This window comes from Ovis aries, chromosome 11, assembly GCF_016772045.2.
Source record: "Ovis aries strain OAR_USU_Benz2616 breed Rambouillet chromosome 11, ARS-UI_Ramb_v3.0, whole genome shotgun sequence".
NCBI classification, from domain to species: domain Eukaryota; kingdom Metazoa; phylum Chordata; class Mammalia; order Artiodactyla; family Bovidae; genus Ovis; species Ovis aries.
Window position 1 is genome coordinate 38,094,818 of NC_056064.1, and position 20,180 is coordinate 38,114,997.

The 20,180-nt window shown below is 48.4% G+C and overlaps 2 protein-coding genes across 10 annotated transcripts in view; one reads left to right on the plus strand and one right to left on the minus strand.

The window, feature by feature from the left end:
• The window catches only part of SKAP1 (src kinase associated phosphoprotein 1), a 306,266-nt gene extending 304,144 nt beyond the window's left edge, over positions 1-2,122 (plus strand). The window contains exon 13 of the mRNA XM_027974662.2: positions 1,758-2,122. The gene's annotated coding sequence lies outside the window, so the exon portion shown is untranslated. The remainder of the gene's footprint in view (positions 1-1,757) is intronic.
• The window catches only part of SNX11 (sorting nexin 11), a 32,417-nt gene continuing 12,240 nt past the window's right edge, over positions 4-20,180 (minus strand). Inside the window, exons 1-7 of one of the 9 annotated variants that reach the window (XM_004012807.6) lie at positions 20,003-20,056; positions 16,482-16,536; positions 15,952-16,038; positions 15,557-15,657; positions 14,189-14,284; positions 13,768-13,980; positions 4-13,025 (exon numbers count right to left, since the gene is read on the minus strand). In XM_004012807.6, coding sequence (XP_004012856.3) covers positions 12,752-13,025; positions 13,768-13,980; positions 14,189-14,284; positions 15,557-15,657; positions 15,952-16,038; positions 16,482-16,523 — 813 coding nt within the window. In that variant the 5' untranslated portion in view covers positions 16,524-16,536; positions 20,003-20,056 and the 3' untranslated portion in view covers positions 4-12,751. Of the gene's footprint in view, positions 13,026-13,767; positions 13,981-14,188; positions 14,285-15,556; positions 15,658-15,951; positions 16,039-16,481; positions 16,537-17,704; positions 20,057-20,180 lie in introns of those variants that run through there. The other 8 variants (XM_012185972.4, XM_042255872.2, XM_060395560.1 and 5 more) reach the window with 8 other exon arrangements.

The window sequence follows — 20,180 nt, forward strand, 5'->3', positions numbered from 1 at the left end:
TGATTTAATTAACACAGAAATTTATTTTTCTCTTTTGTAAGAATCTGGAGGTAAGTAATCCAAGGTGCTCAGGTCCCAGGTACCTTCTCTTTTGGCCACACTGCATGTGGTCAGCATTGCCGTGGTTACCTCATGGCCCAAGATGGATGCTCCAGTTCCAACTATCATGTCAGTTTCCTACCCAACAGGAGAGAAAGGAGACACGCACCTCTCTCCTAAGGACACCTCACAGATGTTGCACACGCCACTTCTGCTTATATCCCATTGGTCAGAACTCGGATATACAGACACCCCAAGCTACAAAGAAAGTTTCTTCTAGGTAGAACCTGTATCCAGCTTAAAAGTGGAGTGGTCGGGAGGAGGGGAGGCATTAGTAAATTTAAAGGAGAGAATAAATATTGGAGAGCAATTAGGAATGTTTGCCACAAGGATGGATCTGGGTTTCTTTATCCACAGCTCTCAAATCCCAGGCAACATTTCCCCCAAATGCCCATGTATTGCAATATGATTGGCAAAGATTAGGAATCCAGTATAAGGATTCCTGTGGAACATAATCAAAGTAACTTTCAGGTAATAAAGAATACGGGCTTCCCTGATGGCTCTGCAGGAAAGAACCCACCTGCCAATGCAGGAGACATGGGTTTAATCCCTGGGTCGGAAGGACCCCCTGGAGAAGGAAATCGCAACCCAATCCAGTGCTCATGCCTGGGAAATTGCATGGACAGAGGACCTATAGAACATGGGGTTGCAAAGAGGCAGACATGACTTAGCAACTCAACAAAAAGACTATGGGTTGCATTTAATGAGCAAGAACCACATTATACCACATTAAGCAGCAGAGTGAGTGCGTGCTTTGGGTGGGATAACAACATGATTAGAATTAGGGTGGTGGTGGTGGACACCAAGGCTCCATTTTCCAACCTGAAACAGGAGCTGCCTTTCTTGCTGGGGGTTGGGGGTGGCCCGTGTGACAGTGACGGGCCTCGGGACCTTCCAGACCAGGGCCACTCGAGTGGCAGCAGCAGTGTCCTAGCTGCGCATTTAGGACGCTGCATAAGGAGGGCTCTCACTCTCTAATGCCCTGGTACAACCACGAGGCGCCAGCTCGCGCCTCTCACTCAAGGTCTGACTTTATGACTTTCCCAGTGAGGACTCCATTTCTAGGCCCTAAATGCAGAAGAATTGGAAATTCTCTTCAAATCTAAATAAATTCTCCCTACTTCACTCTGTAATTTACTTAATGACAAACTTGTTTCTCTCCTCATTCTCTTTGACCCAGCAATTCCACATCCAGGGGTTTATCCTACAGGTACACTTGCACTCAGGCAAAATAATATACACACAAGGTTACCTGTAATAGCAAACCACTGGAAATGACTTAAACATTCAATAGAGACCTCCCCAAGGAACTGTAGTAATTCATAGAATTGAATACTATTTAAAAGTAAGGAGAAAAAAAGTGCTCCACACCTATGGAATACATTCTGAGATACGTAGGTAAGTTAAAAAAAAAAAAGTAGTAAAAGATAGGTCTGATTTGCTCCATCTGTGTAAAAAAGGGAGTCTCATTGCTTCTATATGTATGAGATTGAGATATCACTGGAAGGAGAAAGATGGTGATAACACTGTTTGCCTCCAACGACAGAAATTACATGACTGTGAGACAGGGTAGGAGGGAGGCACTTTTTACTCTACACCCTTTTATATGTTCTATATTTCGAATCATAAAAGCAGATTTATGTGTGTTTCCCCCTTAGGACACACATCCTTCTCTCTACCCTGCCTTTTTGAAGAAACGGAGAGCCCGCTCCCTACCCCTGCCAGCCCACCACCACCACCACCAACTCTTCTCTTTAGAGAAGAGACCCAAGCCACTGACACCCCTGCACAGTGAACGTAAACCACCGTAAGACAAGCGAGAAGAGGCCTCTTCAGCCGACCTGCTACTAAACCCGCCTCCGCATAGCTGAGCCGTTGCTAAACGTGTCCACACACCCACCTCTGCCTTTTCCACAGGCTCGTCTCAGAGAAGGTGAGAGAGAAGGAAGCCTTTGGAGGAAGAAATTGCTGGTTGCTTTGGCTGGTTTCAAAAGCACAAATAAACTTCTGATTTGGTTCTTTACCCCGTGTGATGGAGTTGTGTTTCCTTTTGTAAACTGGTATCAAAATGCTGGCTCTGGGCATTCTTATCACCTCCAAACAACATGGGGAGGGACAGCCCGAGAGAAAACGCAAGCCCACCTACTTGGTTATTTGTATCTTTTGTGCTCACTCTGTCTGAAATGAGACAGGGCCAGAAGCACGTTCTTGGAGTCAGCACATTGGAGAGTTCCTTTTGGGGCCTCAGTTACTAGCCCCAGGGTCCTGCAGGCTGAGGAAGTGCTGTGGGGAAGGCTTGTGTCTACACAGCCCTGTTTCCTGGGGCTAGCACTCGGGGTGTCTGTGCCTTGAAGAGGCAGCAAAACATAATGGCTAAGAACATAACTTTGAAGCCTTCCCAGATGGTCTAGTGAATGGGCATCCACTTAGTGCTGGGGACACCGGTTCAATCCCTGGTCCCAGAAGATTCCACTTGCCTCAGAGCAACTAAGCCTGTACACCGCAACTACCGAGCCTGCACTCTTTTTTAAAAATTTTTGTTTAAAAAAAAGAACATAATTTTGATGGAATTCCCTAGCAGTCCAGTGGATAGGACTCGGCACTTTCACTGCCAGCCCAGGTTCAATCCCTGGTTTCCCAATCTTGGGAACTAGGATCCCACAAGCCAGGTCGTGTGGCCAAAAAAAAAAAAAAACTCTGGGATCAGCCTGGAAACAAATTCCTCACCTTAGAAGGGGTATACTCCATCTCCCTGGGTCATTAAAGAGATTAAAGGAGTTAATAAGTGTAACATACCTGGAACACCATCTGGCACATAGTAACTGCTCAATAAGGTTTAGTTATTATTAATGCCTGACCCTCTACACAAGAAATATTGAGAGATGAGCAACTGAGCAGCTAAGGAAATTTCATCTTCAAAGCTTCTCCTATTTAGAGCTGTCCTGGATTGGTAGTATCCTTCGTCCCCGCCATCTCATAGCCCTGCAGTAAGACACTACTTCATGTCACCGAAGAGAGAAACCGGGAACAAACAGGGATGTTGTTAGTGGATTCCAGGTTTCTGAAAAGGTCCTATGCCAGTTATTCATTTCCAGATTTCTCTGACCCAGGAGTAAAACAAAAGGAAGCTTTGTGTATATGTGATGGATAAAGATATAAAAAGAGAGGACAATTTAGGTCTGGGAGGGGAAAAAATAGAGGCAGAGATAAAAGGCGCTACAGAACTGTCCATGACAGCCCCTCAACTTTACACAGGGTGCCAAAGGAGAAGCAACCGCTAGGTGGCAGCAGATGCGCAGACGAACCAAAGGGAACCAATTGCCTTCTGTTTTAGGAACATTTGCACCAATCCCAACCTACAGGTAAAGACAATGGGCATTGTTCTGAAGTGGTTAACAGAAGGAGCAAACAGAAACCACTCTACCCAATTGCTTCCTCTGAGGAGAATCCTCAGAGTCCCAAGTCCGGAAGGCTGGGTGGCTAAAAGAAGAGAATACCATTGTACCACCACTGTTCCATGAGGAAAGACAGAAAAGGAGAAACCGGAAGAGGAAGAGGAGGTATCTGGGGCAGGGTCAGAAGAGGTATAAAGAGGAGCAAGGTGAGATGCTTCTCCAGTCTGCACAGGTGGACACTCAGTGGCATGACCTTTAAAACAAAGCCCCCTTACTGCGATAGTCCTTTCGGTACCTGCAGACCTGAGGAAATCATCTGCCAAACTACAAGGGTCTTTTGGCACCTCCATCTACCTCCCCACACTCACCTCCTAGCTGCAAAAGAGGAAAAAGAAAGTAGTCCGGCCCTAAAGGAAACAAATGGACTAATTGGGAATCTGGTCCATAGCCAGCTGGCCATTTCTGGCCTTGTTACATGCTGGAAAAGATACAGCAAGTTCAAGACCATCTACAAACAAAGGGCATTCTCTGTGAAGGAGAAAGCAGTGGATTCCCACAGTCTGCCTGAAGCTAAACCTCATCTAGCAGATCTGCTCAATTCCACAGTCACCATCTTAGCCAACAGTCTCAGAAAGCAACTGGTTAATCAGATTACTGCTTCTCTGTTTGACTCCACTAACCAAATCCCCACCTTACTGCCTGTGACTAACTGGATAACTGGGGCATCAGAGCACTTAACCACATTATATGTAGGATGGCTTTTGAACAGCCACTAACTGCACTAGCACATGAAACCGGAGAGGGGAGAGGGCACAAGGTGGGACACCTTTTTCCTTCCTTGATTTTATGTTAATAAGAAAGCTAAAATCCTGTATTTAAGAAGCAAATGTACAGATATCCATTACAGATAAATATCTGTATAAATATCTTTACAGATAAATAATAATTAACACAGAACTTACCAACATCCACTGGATAATCTGACCTGAGATTGGTACAGTTCAGCCTGTATCATCCAAGTTGATATCTGAGAATACTAAATGCTCTAAAAGCAATCTTGCAGCTACATTTCATTAAAAATACATTTTTCCAGTGTGTTTCTTCTGTCATCCATATAGCAAAACAGCGTAGACACTGTTTTACAATTACCTCAATATTAAATTTTTCGACATGATGGTCTGTCTCTTAGATATCTGTATTTAATTCAAAACCAACTACATCTTTTCCCTCTGGTGAATAAAAATGGAAAAGACAGAACTCCTATTCAGTCTCATTCCCTAAACCCAGACATTTTTATTCCATTTAAAGTGGGACCAAATCAATGTCATCCCTCCTGTCAGGAACAGATACCTTGGTAGCTCAGCTGGTAAAGAATCCGCCTGCAATGCAGAAGACCCCAGTTTGGCTCCTGGGTAGGGAAGATCCCCTGGAGAAGGGATAGGCTACCCACTCCAGTATTCTCTGGCTTCCCTGGTGGCTCAGCTGGTGAAGAATCACCCGCAATGCGGGAGACCTGGGTTCGACCCCTGAGTAGGGAAGATCCCATGGAGAAGGGAAAGGCTACCCACTTCAGTATTCTGGCCTGGAGAGTTCCATGGACTGTCACAAGGAGTGGACACGACTGAGCCACTTTCACTTTATGTAAGGAATAGCCTAGATTTCAAGTGTTAACTTTTTTAAAAGCTCATTTAACTTTTTTTACTTGCTCATTTGCACTTAAATGTAGTTAGTCTTTTCAAATGGCAAAACTGAAGATGTGAAAGACGAAAATCACACAAAATCCGCTATTAAAGAGGAAATGACATAAGGAACTTTTGAAAATCGAGGTCTGCTGCACTGCTTATTGAATCACTCCAGTTTGGCTGCTGTGGCAAGACACCCCGGTGACACATTCCCAAAATCCACATTCCACACCAACCACATAATAACGCACTGGTGTCACAAAGCCTCTGCCTGCACTGGGGGAGGAGGTGGGACAGTCCTGCCTTTACACATCAGTCTGAGAATGAGGGAGTTGAAGAGAAGGAAGAAAAGAAAGAAAATAAACGAACGTATGTTCGTATGTTCTTTCTTTTTCCCCTTCTCATCTTGAGAACAAAACTCCTGGACACCAGGGACAGAGGCACTTTAATCTCTGGCCAAAAGGAAACTGTCCCTGCGGTCTCCCCACCAAGAGCGACTCTGGGAAGATAAATCTTGAGTGGCACTGACTTGCTAATTCCCAGAGCGCCAGCAGACTCTGTAGAGCTGACTTGAGAAAAAGCAGCTGTCTACATAGAGGATTATCCCTGTTACACAGCCCAGTGACTCAAACTAATTTTCTCATTTGTGGATTACCCTAGTCCCTTGCTTCCCCTCTCTTCTGCCCAGCTATTTCATTTCCCATTAGAATTTACAGAGATTGGGCAGGAAGCTTGAAACTTAAAACTAAAAAGAGACTTTTCTTCTTCAAGGGATTTGAATTCGCCCTGTTTTCCTATCAAAAATTAACTGCTCAGAAAACATGTTTTTGGTTTGGGTTTTTTTTTAAGTTAGTATGAACTGACTACCCTTTTGCTACTCTTGGGATTCAATTAATGATATATTTTAAGATGCGGCCTATTTTGTACCAAAATCCTTTCTAAATATAATGCTCCCACCCCTAAAAAACTACAGTATTTGAGGAAACTAAAGTGCAATTAATAGACTATGTAACATTTTTTGGAAATGAAAGGCGGCATTACTGATAAGGATGCCAGAATCGTAGGTGTAAACAGGGATGAGTGGTCACCCTAAAAACATGCCAGAATAGGTTATCTAGTCACCAGGGGAGCTGGCAGCAGATAGAGAGATGAAACGGTCCCCTGGCACAATGCTTGGCGACATTCCTTCTCCCCTGCAGGCCTGGCCCTTAGGCAAACCCTGCCAACCAGGTTCTCATTTCCTGATGCCCAGGCTGTTCTGAGAGGCCTGGTGTCTCTGGCATCAAGCTGCTCACGGCAGTGGCCAGCCGTCTGCAGCTGTGTGTGTTCACTCCCTCACGGGGCCCATCACGGCCTGCCACCCCACCACCTGGCAGAGTGCCATCGAGGGAAGCATTTTGTGGCACCGGGCATAGTATGCCACTTCCTTGCCTCCCATGATGGGAGTGAGTTCCAAGAGGTTTCTAGTGCAGGTCCTCAAAGAAGGCATCTGGTTCCACTGCAGATCCTCTTAGCCTGATGGTGAGCAGCTGGGCACCTTTTATCCCCCACATGCGATCATGGAACAGAAAACAGGCTACAAACACCTCCCTTTGAACCAGTCAGGCACGGGCTTTGCTCTGCCCTGAGTCACCGAGACGGCACACGCACACCCCCTACATTTCCTGGATGCCACCCACAGTGGGCACCCTGCTCAGCCTATTGTGAATATACTCCACCTCCAAGAAAGCACCTGGCATCTGGAGACTTGGGATCACCTCTTCCTCGTCTCCAAAGCAGTGCAGTGGAGGCGCGGGAGGGGACTGAGTGCTCACTCCTTCATTGTTGATACGGGGCTTCTCAGCGTGGCACTGAAATCGGGACCAGATAATTCTATGTTTAGGGGGCTGTCAAATGTTCAGCAGCATCTGGCCTCTACCCACTAGATGCCAGTACTGATCCACCAGCTCCCTCCACCCTTTCTGACAGGAGTGTCTCTAGACATTGTCAGATGTGCCCTGGGAACAAAACCACCCCGGTGGAGAACCACTGTCTCACGGCATATGAATTTGCTTAGGTCCAAGTAAGAGAAACTGCCTTGTCTTCTAAAAGTCTGCACTTTAGCCACTACATTAGTGACAGGGAGAGGCTTAGGAAGTTGGAAGGACAGAGTATAACTGTCATGAATTCTTCAGCGTTTAAGAACCAGCAAGCCAGCCCCCATGTTCAACAGGAACACGGAGATCTGCTCACCTGCGCTGCCGCGGAACCGCACCACAAGAGTGATGTTTTCGAAAGAATAAACTGGCGCTTTCCGATTCAGAGGGCTGCACCACAGTGAATCCCGTAGTAACTATCCTTTTTCCTGTTTCTGTAGCAGAAACCTAGAAGGGGTGCCCTGAAAGTCTCAATCAGGACTGAATTTTAACCCTGTGTACTATTTCAGAGCAAGAAGCCCAGGTTCCCAGAACCGGCATAGAATCCACGGCGGTGCAAGGGCCCACGCTAGATCCCTGCGCTTGGTCTGGGGCTGGTGCGGTGCCGACTGCTCGTCCTGGGCAGAGTTGGGGGTCAGGACAGTCATCTTAAGGCTATGATTTTCCTGATCCTTTGTGCTAGTTTAGGGGAAAGTCCTCTCTTACAGAATGGCTTCCAGGAGCTCTGTTAAGAATCAAAAAATAAAAACACAACCAAAACCCATCACCTTCTCAGGAGGCCAAAAGGAGATGAGGGGTCCAGGACCTTTGTCTCTGCCTGCAGAGGGCAGACTGAAGGGCCAGCTAGAGCCCTGTCCACGCTGCCTCCCATGGGCCCCGAATCTGAGGCACCTGGAAGGGTTATTAGCAGGATTGGAACTCATCCCTCTGCTGGGACTAGATCATAATTACAGTAATTTTCTAACAGAGCTCAGCAGTAGGACTGTTTAATCAGCATCTGACTCCCTTGTGTTCCCAGCCCTCATCACTCAAGGAGAGGAGTGGGATGGCTCTTAAAGAGACAGTGCCTGCCTTTCAACGCCGCTAACAGATGTGTCCTAATTGGTAGAATATATCTAAGTCTTGTAGCTTGCAAGCAGGTTACATTGCGTCCAACAAACCGCTGCAGGCTCTCACTATTCTTGGCCTTATGCTGGAGGGATTCAGGTCAGGCTGCTGGTGGGCCTGGTTTCCCACGCCAACCAGGCCACTAGGTGAAGGGACACACACAGGGCTGGAGCACTTAAAAGCCTGAAACACTTACAACACACACAAAAAGGCTCTAACTAGCTGGCCCCTTCGAAAGGCTGTTTAAAAGAAAAAGTCGAGCAGGCTGAAAATAGGAAGGAGGGACTTGACAGCCGCAGGTTAAGAACTGTTAATCCGCAGATCACGGAAGCATCTCGTGCTCCTGTCCTTCCCCGGGGCGGAGCCCTTGCAGGCGTTCGGGCGCTCCTTTACTCTCACAGTCGCTTCACCATCTCGCCACTTAGGACACACCTCCCTTGCTGCCGTTTCAGCGCCGTCTCCTCCTTTGCTGGGGGAAGTGGACCCGGGCTCTCCTGAGCAGAAGGGAGCAAGCTGACTCTGCCCACTGAGCCAGGTGCGCTGTCTCCTACAAACGCAGCACTTTTCATCCTTTGGAGCATAAACGGTCCAAGTTTATTTATCTTGAGGCTTGAGGTTCCAGCCTTCCAACTCCAAATCCAGCCATTACTGAGGGGGAAGTGGCTGTCCTCATGGGTTACTTCTGCTGCCCCGCTGGTGAGCCTAATGGACACCTGGTCACGGCAGCAGCTGACAACTGTTCCTTGGAGAGAAGACCTGGGGCAGGATGAAGATGCGAGAACATGGTGGGGGCGGGGGGGTTCCACAGCAGACTGAAAAACCCCTCAGCAAAGAAGGTAAAGTTGTAAACAGAGCAGGAAGAGGGACACTCATCCCCAGCTCAAAGAAAGGTTACCTCGAGCCAGGTGACATTCCCCCTACACAGCTGGTCCCTGCTGGCAGAAGATCGCCTGGGGAGGTGGCTGCGGATCAGTGCCCAAGTCCCGAGCTTGCCCTGCAGGGCTCCTCAGCTTGGTTTCAGCTGTGCCTCAGTTGGCTGCTCATACATAAATCTGCAGACGCCACTCCGGCCCCAGTGAGACATCCCCATGAGGCAGGCTGGGGGCTGGGCTGCTTCCATTCTTACCTCCAACCTCGCATCCTCCCGGTCCACTGCCCTCCCCACTCCTGGGTGTTAAGAATATTCAGCAAGAGCATGTAAACAAATTCACAAACATGGAACTAAACTTACTGTCCAGTCAGACTGTTAAAGTCACAGTCACCTCCTAAGCAAAGCTATGGGAGCGGGTACGAGCCACCTCGGGCTCGGTGGTGCAGCTCTACGGCCTTGGCGGTGAGCAAACCTTGGACTGTGGAGGATTTCTGAGAACGACTCTGAAAAGATCTGCAGGGGAGTTTTTTTCTCCTTGAACAGTGGGGGACTTAGTTATCCCTGTTTTTGGCCGTACCGCACACAGGATGTCCCATCTGCAGAGTTGCAGCAGGCAAACTCTTAGTTGCGATATGTGGGTTCTAGTTCCCTGACCAGGGATCGAACCTGGGCCCCCTGCATTGGGAGCATGGAGTCTCAGCCACTGGACCACCAAGGAAGTCCCCAGCTTTTTTTTCAAGATTTTTTTTGGGGGGGAAAAAAATCTTGTTTTACAGAAGTTGGGAAGTATCTCTTCCCAGAGTTCTCTTCCCACAGTTCTACCTGAAACATACTTTTAAAAAACCATGATCAGCTCAGTGTCCTCAGCTAGAAACTAAGGGTCATACTTCCTTCCCCTGCCCCCTCCTCACTGGGCACCATGGTCAAATAAACAATGTGTATGAAACTCATTTTCACACAAGAAAACCCACCTCCTCCTACACACACACACTTCCTCCCACGAAACAAAAGGAAACCTATGACTTTGGGATGACTTATCCTGTGTTACAGGACATGAATAGACTTGGGCCACATAAGTAACTGTCAGAAGAAAGATGACAAGGGGCTTCCCTGATAGTCCAATGATTAGGACTCTGTGCTTTCACTCTAGGGGGCAAGGGTTCAATTCCTGGTCAGGGAACTAAGGTCCCACATGCTGAACGAGATAGGCAAAAAATAAAATTGGTACAGTGACTGTAAGTCAGACACAGAACCTACCTCAAACCCAAATTCTAACAAAAACATATTTCCATTCTACAAAACAGCCCAGCAGGCCACTGCCCCGAGTAGCTCCCCATCCTCCCTACAGAGGCTGTCAGCCACGGCAGCAACCACGCACACGCCGGGACACAGCAAGACGGGGGAGCAGCAGACAGCGCTGCCGAGATGGGGAGGAAACCATCCCTGCTGTTTTTCTGGTAACTCTAGGCCCACGTTACTAGAAAAGCTCTCCCCCTACAGGACATCTCCTTCCATGGCCTACACTCAACTCTGCACAAGACAGCGGCGGGACGGCGCCTGGCCTTCGATTAACTGAGGTCCTGCTGTATGCACTGCTGATAATGGATCATTAAAAAAGCCAGGAGTCAGAAAGATCGCATCCGTGTCTTTGACCGGCTCCTGCTGTCCCAGCAGCCAACCCTGCTGGCAGAACTGGCGGCTGAGCACCAACTCCAGGAAGAAAAGGCATGAACAGAAGAAGCCGACCCAGCTTGCTGTTTTTTGGCTGAGTAGGGAATTGACACAGACCACCTCCGGCTCCTGTCTGGAAGTTTCGAGATCAGAGAGCTTCAAGCACAGCTGGGTTCACAGCTGCACCATTTGGAGCATTGGACTCATTAATATTCATGAGTCATCCCCACCAATCGGCAGAGCGGATGCCATTAGCTTAGCATCTGTCGGGTTTTTGTGAGGGCTGTGTATGGAGTTTTTTTCCCCTTTTAAATGAACTTCTTTTGACACTTTGGATTTGCCTCTGTAGGCTTTCTATCCTCGCCTTGCTCTGCTGCACCATATAAAAGAGAGACCCAGGGGAGGCAGGCAGAGAAGAGAGATGAGTCCCAGCCAGGGCTCGGCATCTGCCTGTTGACAAACTTTATTTCTCTTTCAGCACCTGGCACCTCAGACAGGCTGCAAGGATGGAAGCAGCATCAGGTAAATTATACCTAACAAGGTTCATGCCCATCACTGTGAGAAGAGCTGGATCCTGCCTCTTTGGAAGGCAGTCCTTCCTCCAGTGGTGAACTTGAGCTGCACACACAACGCAGGAGAGCTGCCGAGCTCAGTTCTGAACCATTATTTCCACGCTGATAAATTCATGATTTATGAAAGTGACTACCGCCAGCCCTCAATGCCTCCTCCACTGCTACAGCTTGTTAGACACCAACTGCAGCAACAGTCTTAAATACTTGAATTTTATTTCAGGCCAAAGCCTCTGAACTAGATGCCATGACAGTCCCACAGCATAGGCGAGTAGTAGAAGAACCCATGGACCGGGTGCGGGGGCCAGGGGAGGGAGGGGCAGGCGAGATGGAGAAGAACCACACACAGACGCCAGGGCAGATAAGCAGAACGCCAGCGACACTCGTCTCCTCCAGCTCCAGCTCTCAGAGGAGAGAATTACTGCAGCAGGAGGGCAGGACGCCTCATTGTCTGAAGGAAGGCGTGTTGTTTCTCATCTCCATCCCCAGAGCCCTCTCTCCAGGCAGAAACAAAGCCCCTGCACCCCACTGGACTGAACAGACGGCCTCCCGCAACACAGCAGAGGGACACGTGGTGGCTGAAGCCCTGGGGAAAGGGAGCTGTTACTAAGTGAGAAGAAAAGGATTCAAACAAGAAAGGAGCTCAGCTAACCCTGCAGAGAAGACAGTCAACCTCGGCTTTATAACCAGAGAGGCAGGGACAGTCCAGGGTATCTTTTCCAAAACAAAGCCCCCTGAATCGTTCCCTGTCCTTTGGCTGTGACCAAACCTTTCTCTTTTGTGGATGGCCACAAGCTATTTCACAGGTCTCAGGCCCCATACAGCCAGGCCGAGGTCCTGGGATGCACAGGAAACCCCAATGTCAGGAGTCACAGCACCGTTCCATTCAGTGGTTATGAGTGGAGGAAAAGCAAGGAGGTGGGAGAAAAAATATTCACCCCCCTGTCCGTGCAAGGAGGTAGCAAGAGGCCAGCCTCCCAGAAACCAGTGCTCCAGGGACTTCAGCAAAAACATAGCCAGTTGGAACACAATGACACAACAGAAACACAAGCATTTCTGCTGGAGCAGCCTCTGATAAGGTAGATTAAAATCTGCCACCTTCAGGTCCCCAACCAGTCACCTGAGACAGTGCTCCTGGACCCATTAACAAACATCTAAAGAAATTCAGTTTCCAGGAGAGTAAATTCGGGGTTTGGCTCAGAACCAACAACTCCTGGGTCTTGTGCTTAACTTAAACACCTGCACAGTGTCTTATCCTTATCGAAGAAGCCTGAGGAGTTATGACCAATCTCCACAGAACCAACTTGAGCAGAGGCCATGGTAAAACAGGAAGCGGACCAGCCTCCCACCACCAGCCTGTGCCTAACCCCGCCTGAGCAAGTCTCCCTGCCTGCATCGCCTTCATCCACCTCCGAGCAAAACCCAGAGCTCCAAGGAGAGCTCACTTTTCCAAAACTGTTTCCAACTGACCAGGGTCCAAAGGCACAGCATGGTCCCCTCCCAGGACTCTCCTCACAGGCTGAGAAGCAGAGATTCCCTCATCAGGTCTTGCAAAACCACAGCATGATGGAGAGGAGGTGGGTGGGAGAGTGGGGCTCTCCAAGGGAGGAGCCTCAGAGTCAACCACAGGAGCCCACACCTCGAACTGGTCCTTTTCTTCCCCGGGAGGCGGTGAGGGAGAGCTCCTCCGGCCGGGTCTTGGGAGAAAGCAACAACTGGAAAAAAGTGGGAAAGGGAAAAGGAGGGCATGAACAGGTAAACAAAAATCAACAAATACAAGTGAACGGACAACAAGGGAGGCCTGTTCATACAAGGAAATAGTATTTGGCCACAGGAAGGAATTAAGTGTTGATATGCCCTGCCACACGAATGCGCCGGGAAATGGTGCCAAGTGAGAGAGGTCTGTCGCAAAAGACCACAGGCACGACTCCACCTGTGTGAAATGTCCAGAATGGGCAAAGCCACACACACACACGGGAAGTAGACAGTGGTTACCAAGGGCTAGGGTCTGGGGTTGGGGAGTGTGGGGAGTCACTGCTAATAGGTACAAGGTTTCTTCAGGGGTGATGAAAATGTTCTAAAACTGACTGTGATGATGGACGGCTGCATGACCTCGTGAATAAACAAAAACTACTGAGCTGTACATAAAAGGGTGAGTTTTACGTATATGAATATATCTCAGTAAAGTTGTCATCTAAGGAAAATGGGGGTTGGGGGAGAGGATAAAGAACACAACAAATAAGAGAGCCTTTTCTTCTTTCTCCCCAGCTTGCAATAGGAGAGCCATCTCCCAGGGATGAGTCAGCACAGACCCAAGGCCCTCATGCATGGGATGACAGGGGCCCTCCTGAAAGGCCACCAATGCCATGACCTTACTTTCCCTACCAATGGACACCTCACTGGCCCACGTTATAGTAATCCTAGCCACTGGTGTCTTAGAAAAGAGCATTCAGTTACCTCTTGGGCTGGTCTCCTTCAGCCAGGTGAGAGGAACCCCGTCTCTCTTCCTGGGCCCAGCCACAGTTGGACATAGCGTAGCGCAGAATGGCGTCAGAAACGGACACGGAGCTCCGGCCCTGCACGCAGGCTTCTATCTCAGGCACTGAGAGCTGGCTTTGCAGGAAGAGGTGTAACTGGCTGTCTGACAGGAGGACCACGCTCTGCAGGACCCTGGGGCAGACACAGGCAGAAGAGCGCAGAGCGTCAGCCTCACAGCAGCTGACCCAGCCCCATCCTCTGAGGCCTTCTGGCGTGAGTGAGTGCTGAGAGCAAGAGCATCTGACACAAACATGTCTGTGTGTTCCTGGGGGGCATTCCGCACAGCGCACACACCCCTGCCACCCCCAGAGGCAAGTGCCAGCCCTCCAAGTCCACTCACTTTTCAAGGAAGTGCTGTAGACCTTGTCGTCGCTTCTCAATGAACTCATCTGAGCTGCCAAAGAAGGTTGACTTGCCAGGAAGTTCAGGTACAGGCCTGTGAGATCACACAATGTAACACATACCCAAGATAAGTAACATCCCAGTCACTCCAGTCCCTGATCAAGGAAAGCCCCTAAAAAGAGACACAAATCAACACAAATAGCATTTGATAAGAGGGCAAGGGCAGAGGGTTAACACCAACTGATGACACGCCTGGTGTCAGGCACTGTGCTAAATGTCTACAAACCTTACCTCATTTATCCTCCTCAAAACCCTGTGAGAAAGATGTCAGCGTACCCATTTTAATGGTAAGGAAATAGAGAAGTTGAGTAAATCTCCCTATGCCACACAGCTCGTAAATAAGCAGCAGAGCTGGCATCTGAACCAAGCCTAGGACTTACAAACTCCAGGCTGCTAGACTCTCGTTTTCAGAACCCACTCCCACCATCAACTACTATTTCAAAAGGAAGAAACTTGGACATGGAGACATGGAGGATGCTGGGTCCTTGTGTGTAAATTAAGGCTACCATCTCCAGTCCCGAAAGATCACGTTTGGAATTTTCTAAAAGTAGTCAGGTTGCAGCAACTCATCCACAAACTCTTCCAGCCTCCCTAGCCCCTCCTGTGAGGCACGGCAGGCACATGCTTGAAAACAGCAGGCCAGACTAGAGGATACAGGATCTGTTCAGAGGAAGTTCCGACTGGCTTATGAGGGCCTGACTGACTCATGACAGTGGCCTCATCAATCCCACATGTTAACTAATTGGCTAAGTTGTCAACAAAGTCACCACAGCACTCAGTAACCACACTGTGTTGGAATCACTGTCATAAACTGCCTCCAGTTTTAGGGCTTATCTGCAGCATGTAGGTGAGGAGTGAACAACAGTGCTTGTCCTAAGGCTCTCAGTCTGTAGTAACTCTGGATAAAGATCTCTACACAAAAAAGAAGAAAGGAAAAAAAAAAAAATCACAATTTTTACATATCAAACGGACAGGAACACCATGTGTCAAATTAGTCCAGGTGCTAAAAAGTTCCTGATAACCAATGAAGCATATTTACACAGCCAGCAGTACCTTTGTTTAGCCCTATGCATATAAAAAAGAAAAATGTCCTTTAGATTTGTTTGGCTTTGTTAGGTCAAAATATTAGAAATGAGAACTCTGTCATTACTTTTTTTCACTGACTTGAAAACATAATTTAAGAACACATTTCTCAGAGGCCTTAGTACCTGTCATGCTGCCAAGTTCTCTTGATTGTAAACCCCAGTTGCCAAGGAAGAACCCAAGAAGCCGGTCTCGGACCCAAGAAGGAAGTAAGAGAACTCACACTAAACCCGCATTTCTCTGGAGCTGCTTTCTCAGCCACACAAACTCCCGGTAGCGGCGGCGCACACAGGACGTCTTGGCGGTAAAGGCCTTGCTGTTGGTCTATAGGAAAAAGCATGTGAAATGGGTTTGGTGGAAAAGCCCAAGTTCACACAAAATCCCCGTCATCCCTCTCACCAAGGACTCAAGTCACCAGGCCACAGTCCCAGTCAAGGGGATCCAAGCAGAGCACAGTGCCACCCAGCAGCCTGAAAACAATTCAGGCAGACCCCAGGCTCTCTGTCCTCTCCTCCTTTCTTTTCTTCTGTCAATACCTCCATAAACAGGTTCTGCTCAGGACTGGCCCTCAGCCCTGAAAGGTATATTGATCCCAATATCAATGTCGGATACACTTACATGAAGGAATATCTTATAATCCACATAAGAATTCCAGGAGCCCTCATTCTGCACGCGGGGGTCCTGAACACGCACAGTGATCACCTCCTAGAGGTAAGAAATGCTCCTTCAGCTTCAGAGCAGCCACATAGTAAGGTGGTTCCAACACACGGGCGGCCAGAGTACTCCACTCAATGCCAACTTTCACTCATTTGTTCATTTATTCATTCAATTCAGCAAATATTTATTGACCACCCTCTATGTGACAGGTACCGTGCTTAGGCACTGGGGGCAGAACAAGGACAAAACACAAAAATCCTTGTCCTCGTGAAGCTTCCATTCTAGTACCTTCCGATGAATAGAAAGTTAGTGGAAATGGAACCTCATTTCTCAGTCATGCCTTCACTACTGATCTCCCTCTTCTCGCTTGACTTTGAGCACATCAGAACCACTAAGGCATTACTGTCAGAACACCACCACCGAGCAGTATCTGGCTCTTGCAGAGCCCCTCAAGCTTTCACCCAGATGTTTCCCGGAAATCACATGCTTACCTCCTGCTCTTGGTTCTCCAACATCCTACACCAAAAGCCCATTGGAAGAAAACATCTGATGAGAGACAGGAGATTCAGGATCAATCTCTGTTAGCATGCCTCTACTCTCACCTCTCTTTGCCAGGGCAAAACCCTGAAAATTTTTAATCGACCCCCCTGGGGAAATCCAGGCAACTTTTTTGCTCTTGTGTAAAATTTAAGAGGAAGCAAAAAAATCCCCCCACACGAGCTACCGCACACCGTTGCTCAGTCATGTCAGACTCTTTGCGACCCTTTGGACTGTAACCCATTAGGCTTCTCTGCCCCTGGGGTTTTCCAGGCAGGAACACTGGAGCAGGTTGCCATTCCCCTCTCCAGGGGATCTTCCCAACCCAGGGATCAAACCCACGTCTCCTGTTGCAAGAGGATTCTTTACCTGCTGAGATTTTGGGGGAGCCGCGAAACACACATGAGCTGGGGGCCAAGCTAAAAGCCCTGAGGGATTTACCTCCCTTCTCAGACCATGGCAGGGACTCTGAACCAGGGGCCACTTCTAGCCAAAACAAGTTCAGGTCAACAATGTCACCTCAGGCGGCCAGAACTGGCGGGCTGAGCTGTAAAACCCTTTCGCCTGAGAACTGCTGGCCCAACACAGCACAGCTCTCTAACTGAGCCTAACATCGCCCCCTCCTGGCTGTCTAGAGAAAACCAAAACCCCACAAACGCGGAGGCTCCTGAGACGTCTCCCTTTGTCTTGCTTAAGCACACCCAGGACCCCAGAGGCAGATCTGAGTTGGAGAGTTCCAGGGGCACCTGAGCGGGTTGCCCAGTTGTGACCTTCTCTTAGCTAATTCCATTTCCAGAACCCAAGACAATGGTTCTAATCATTTCCTCTCAACATGCGGTTTGTACCTCTGCCCAAGCACCCCAGAGCCGCACAGGTCGACTCAGGATGTTTTCCGCTCCTTTGCAAAGATTCATTAAAGCCTAAACCACTGATTTCCCCCAATGTGGCAGTTTACATGCGCAGCAACATCGCCCACTCCAACAAGGGGACCATGAAGGCTGAGGCACAGGGTTACTCAAGTCCAAAGGGGCCCATGATGTCACCTTCTGTTAAAATACAGCACTAATCTTGTTACTCCTAGAACCACTTCAACAGCATCCACTCTGGCTGCTGCCTCCACCCCCTTCTCCTCTCTTAAGGGCGGAACAATAAGGTTTAATTTCCCTTTCCAATTTACCTTGAAATGAAAACTGACTTCAGCCAATATGTACTGCCAACAAATGATCCAGCCTGGCTCCTGGGAAAATGGGACTATCTCTAAGCTCCCCCTGTCCTCCCCCCATGCACATTCACACACCCACTCATTTTTACAGTCCCACAATTAATTTTAAACACATTCTCTTATTAGTTCTGCTTTACCATTAGAAAAGCAGGTAATGAGTTTCCTTCTCCTTTATGTTGTGCTAACACAAGGCTAACATTTCAGGAGGAGAGGAACTCGTCTACACCACAAAATTAGCAGGACACACAGCTTTCCCAATCTTTTCCAGAACATCAGAAGGTCTCTCCACACACAGACACTGCATGCAGAGATGAAGCTGCACGATATAGGACAAATCTGGGCTATACAGTCCAGCAAACTGGAAATGCTGTGATTGCAGTGCCATACTAAATAATATACTTGCTGACATTCTGACGTTTCATCTGATGCAGTCACTACCACAAAGGCCCTGAACTGAAAAGTGGGAAATCCCAATTCCGTAACCACTGATGTATTACATCCTGGATGGAAGCAGGCTAGCGGCTGTAGCTGAAGAGAGCAGGCTGACTCACTGTGAACAATTAATCTCCTCAGATTACACAAAAAATTTTTTTCTCTTCTCATTTCAGGCATTTGGTATATTCCCAGCACAGGAGCAAAATTAAATACACTGAAGTGTCTTTCCACAAAAGTAAGGGCAAGAAAGATGACAATAAGGAAATCCACACACTAAGTGACGCTCACGAATCTCCAGGGCCTTGAAAAGTTTGCCAAATTCAGGACCATATTTCAGTAACTAAATGGTCATCACTCTTAGGCTCAAGAAGAGTGAGCCAAGGGCTCTGAGAACAAGTGTCTCTCCTTTCTTTTGGGACTCACACCACTTAGAAACAAACAGCTATAAACTGACTTAAAAAATATCTGAGGGGGGGGAAAAGTCTTAGGACCCCCAAGATGCTATACACTTAACCCTAAGATTTGGAGAAGGAAATTGCAACCCAATCCAGTACTCTTGCCTAGAAAATTCCATGGATGGAAGAGCCTGGTGGGCTACAGTCCATGGGGTTGCAAAGAGTTGGACACGACTGAGCAACTTCACTAACCCTAAGGTTAAAGGGCACTTAGAAAGCTTCCAATGTAACTTTCCTTAAAAACACTGGACAAACACAAAAACCTAGACTTTAAGGAATAATTTCTAGCAACTACTATCCTCCATCAGCTTCCTCCCTGTAGACCCCACTCCTCAGCAGGAAATGAAGCATTTCTGCCCTTGGAGGAAAAAGAGGAAGTTCTTAATTTTAGCTCTATGATCTGGAAGATGGATCCGTGTGTCACCCAACTAAGGATAGAGTCAGTGGCCCTCTCAGCTACTTATGCAGCGCTAACTACATTTCCTGGGCCCTTTCAATCACGTCTGAAGTTTATTTTCTCCACCTGTACCAGCACCAGTATCTCCGGGGAAAATCCAGTTGTTTGCTATTTATAAAGTAGCCTGTAAGGCTTTCCAGTGTCTAAACAATTCCAGGCAGGAATTGTTAGACACTGTTCCAAGGCTTTAGCTCCACAATTTTCACTCCCATTTAAACTAATACTTCAATACTTTCTAAAACTTCAAAAGGCACGTTACAAAAACAAATCCGAAAAAAGAAAAAATCCGGTGATCAAAGTATATAAGCCGCCAAGACTCCCATCCCTTCTTGCTCATTCTTCAGCCCTTGGTGCCGGATAGCAACTCAAAAAGCTCTCCTTTTGAAACACCCACAAGTAGCAGAAGTAGCTCCCCAGGTCTGACCAGCATCTGCCTGTTCTCAGCCAAGCAGCTCTGCTCTATCCTTCTGTTCATCTGTAACTTGCCACTCCTTCTACTTGCAGCTAAGTAACAAAGGCACCACAATCTAGCGCAAGAGCCTCCTGTGTCCCCGTAGAATACTTGCCATTACTCCTAGTCCCAGCGTTTGGGTCAACGTAGCAAACTCCTGTATTCCTTACGAACGAGGAGCCAAAGGACGACGTGGTCCTTATTCCCCTTTGCCTACTAAGCTTGGGGAGTGGGAAGGAAAGATGCTTTATATATTTTATAAAACCAAATGGAAAGCCAGGTTTCCTTCCTTGGATCCGGACCAAGCACCCGTCTTCATCCCGGGAGGTGAGGCTGCTCCTTTCCTAGGATGTCCAGCAAGGTTCCCACCTCAAGCACCACTGCTGACGCTCAAACCCACGGCCCTTACCACAGAGTAGCATCCACAGCCCGCGAACCTGTCCACGCCCCCTCGCCTGAGAGCAGCGCCCACTCCCCACAGCGACACCGCCAGCGCCCCACCATATAGTAACAGTCCCGGCTTCTCCTTCCGGGTGAGCGGCCGGCGCCCCGGTGCACGACGGGAGAAGGCTGCAGGCACGCCAATCCCTGGTGCCCAGGGCGCCCCGCCCCCGCAGGCCCTGGCTCTTAGTG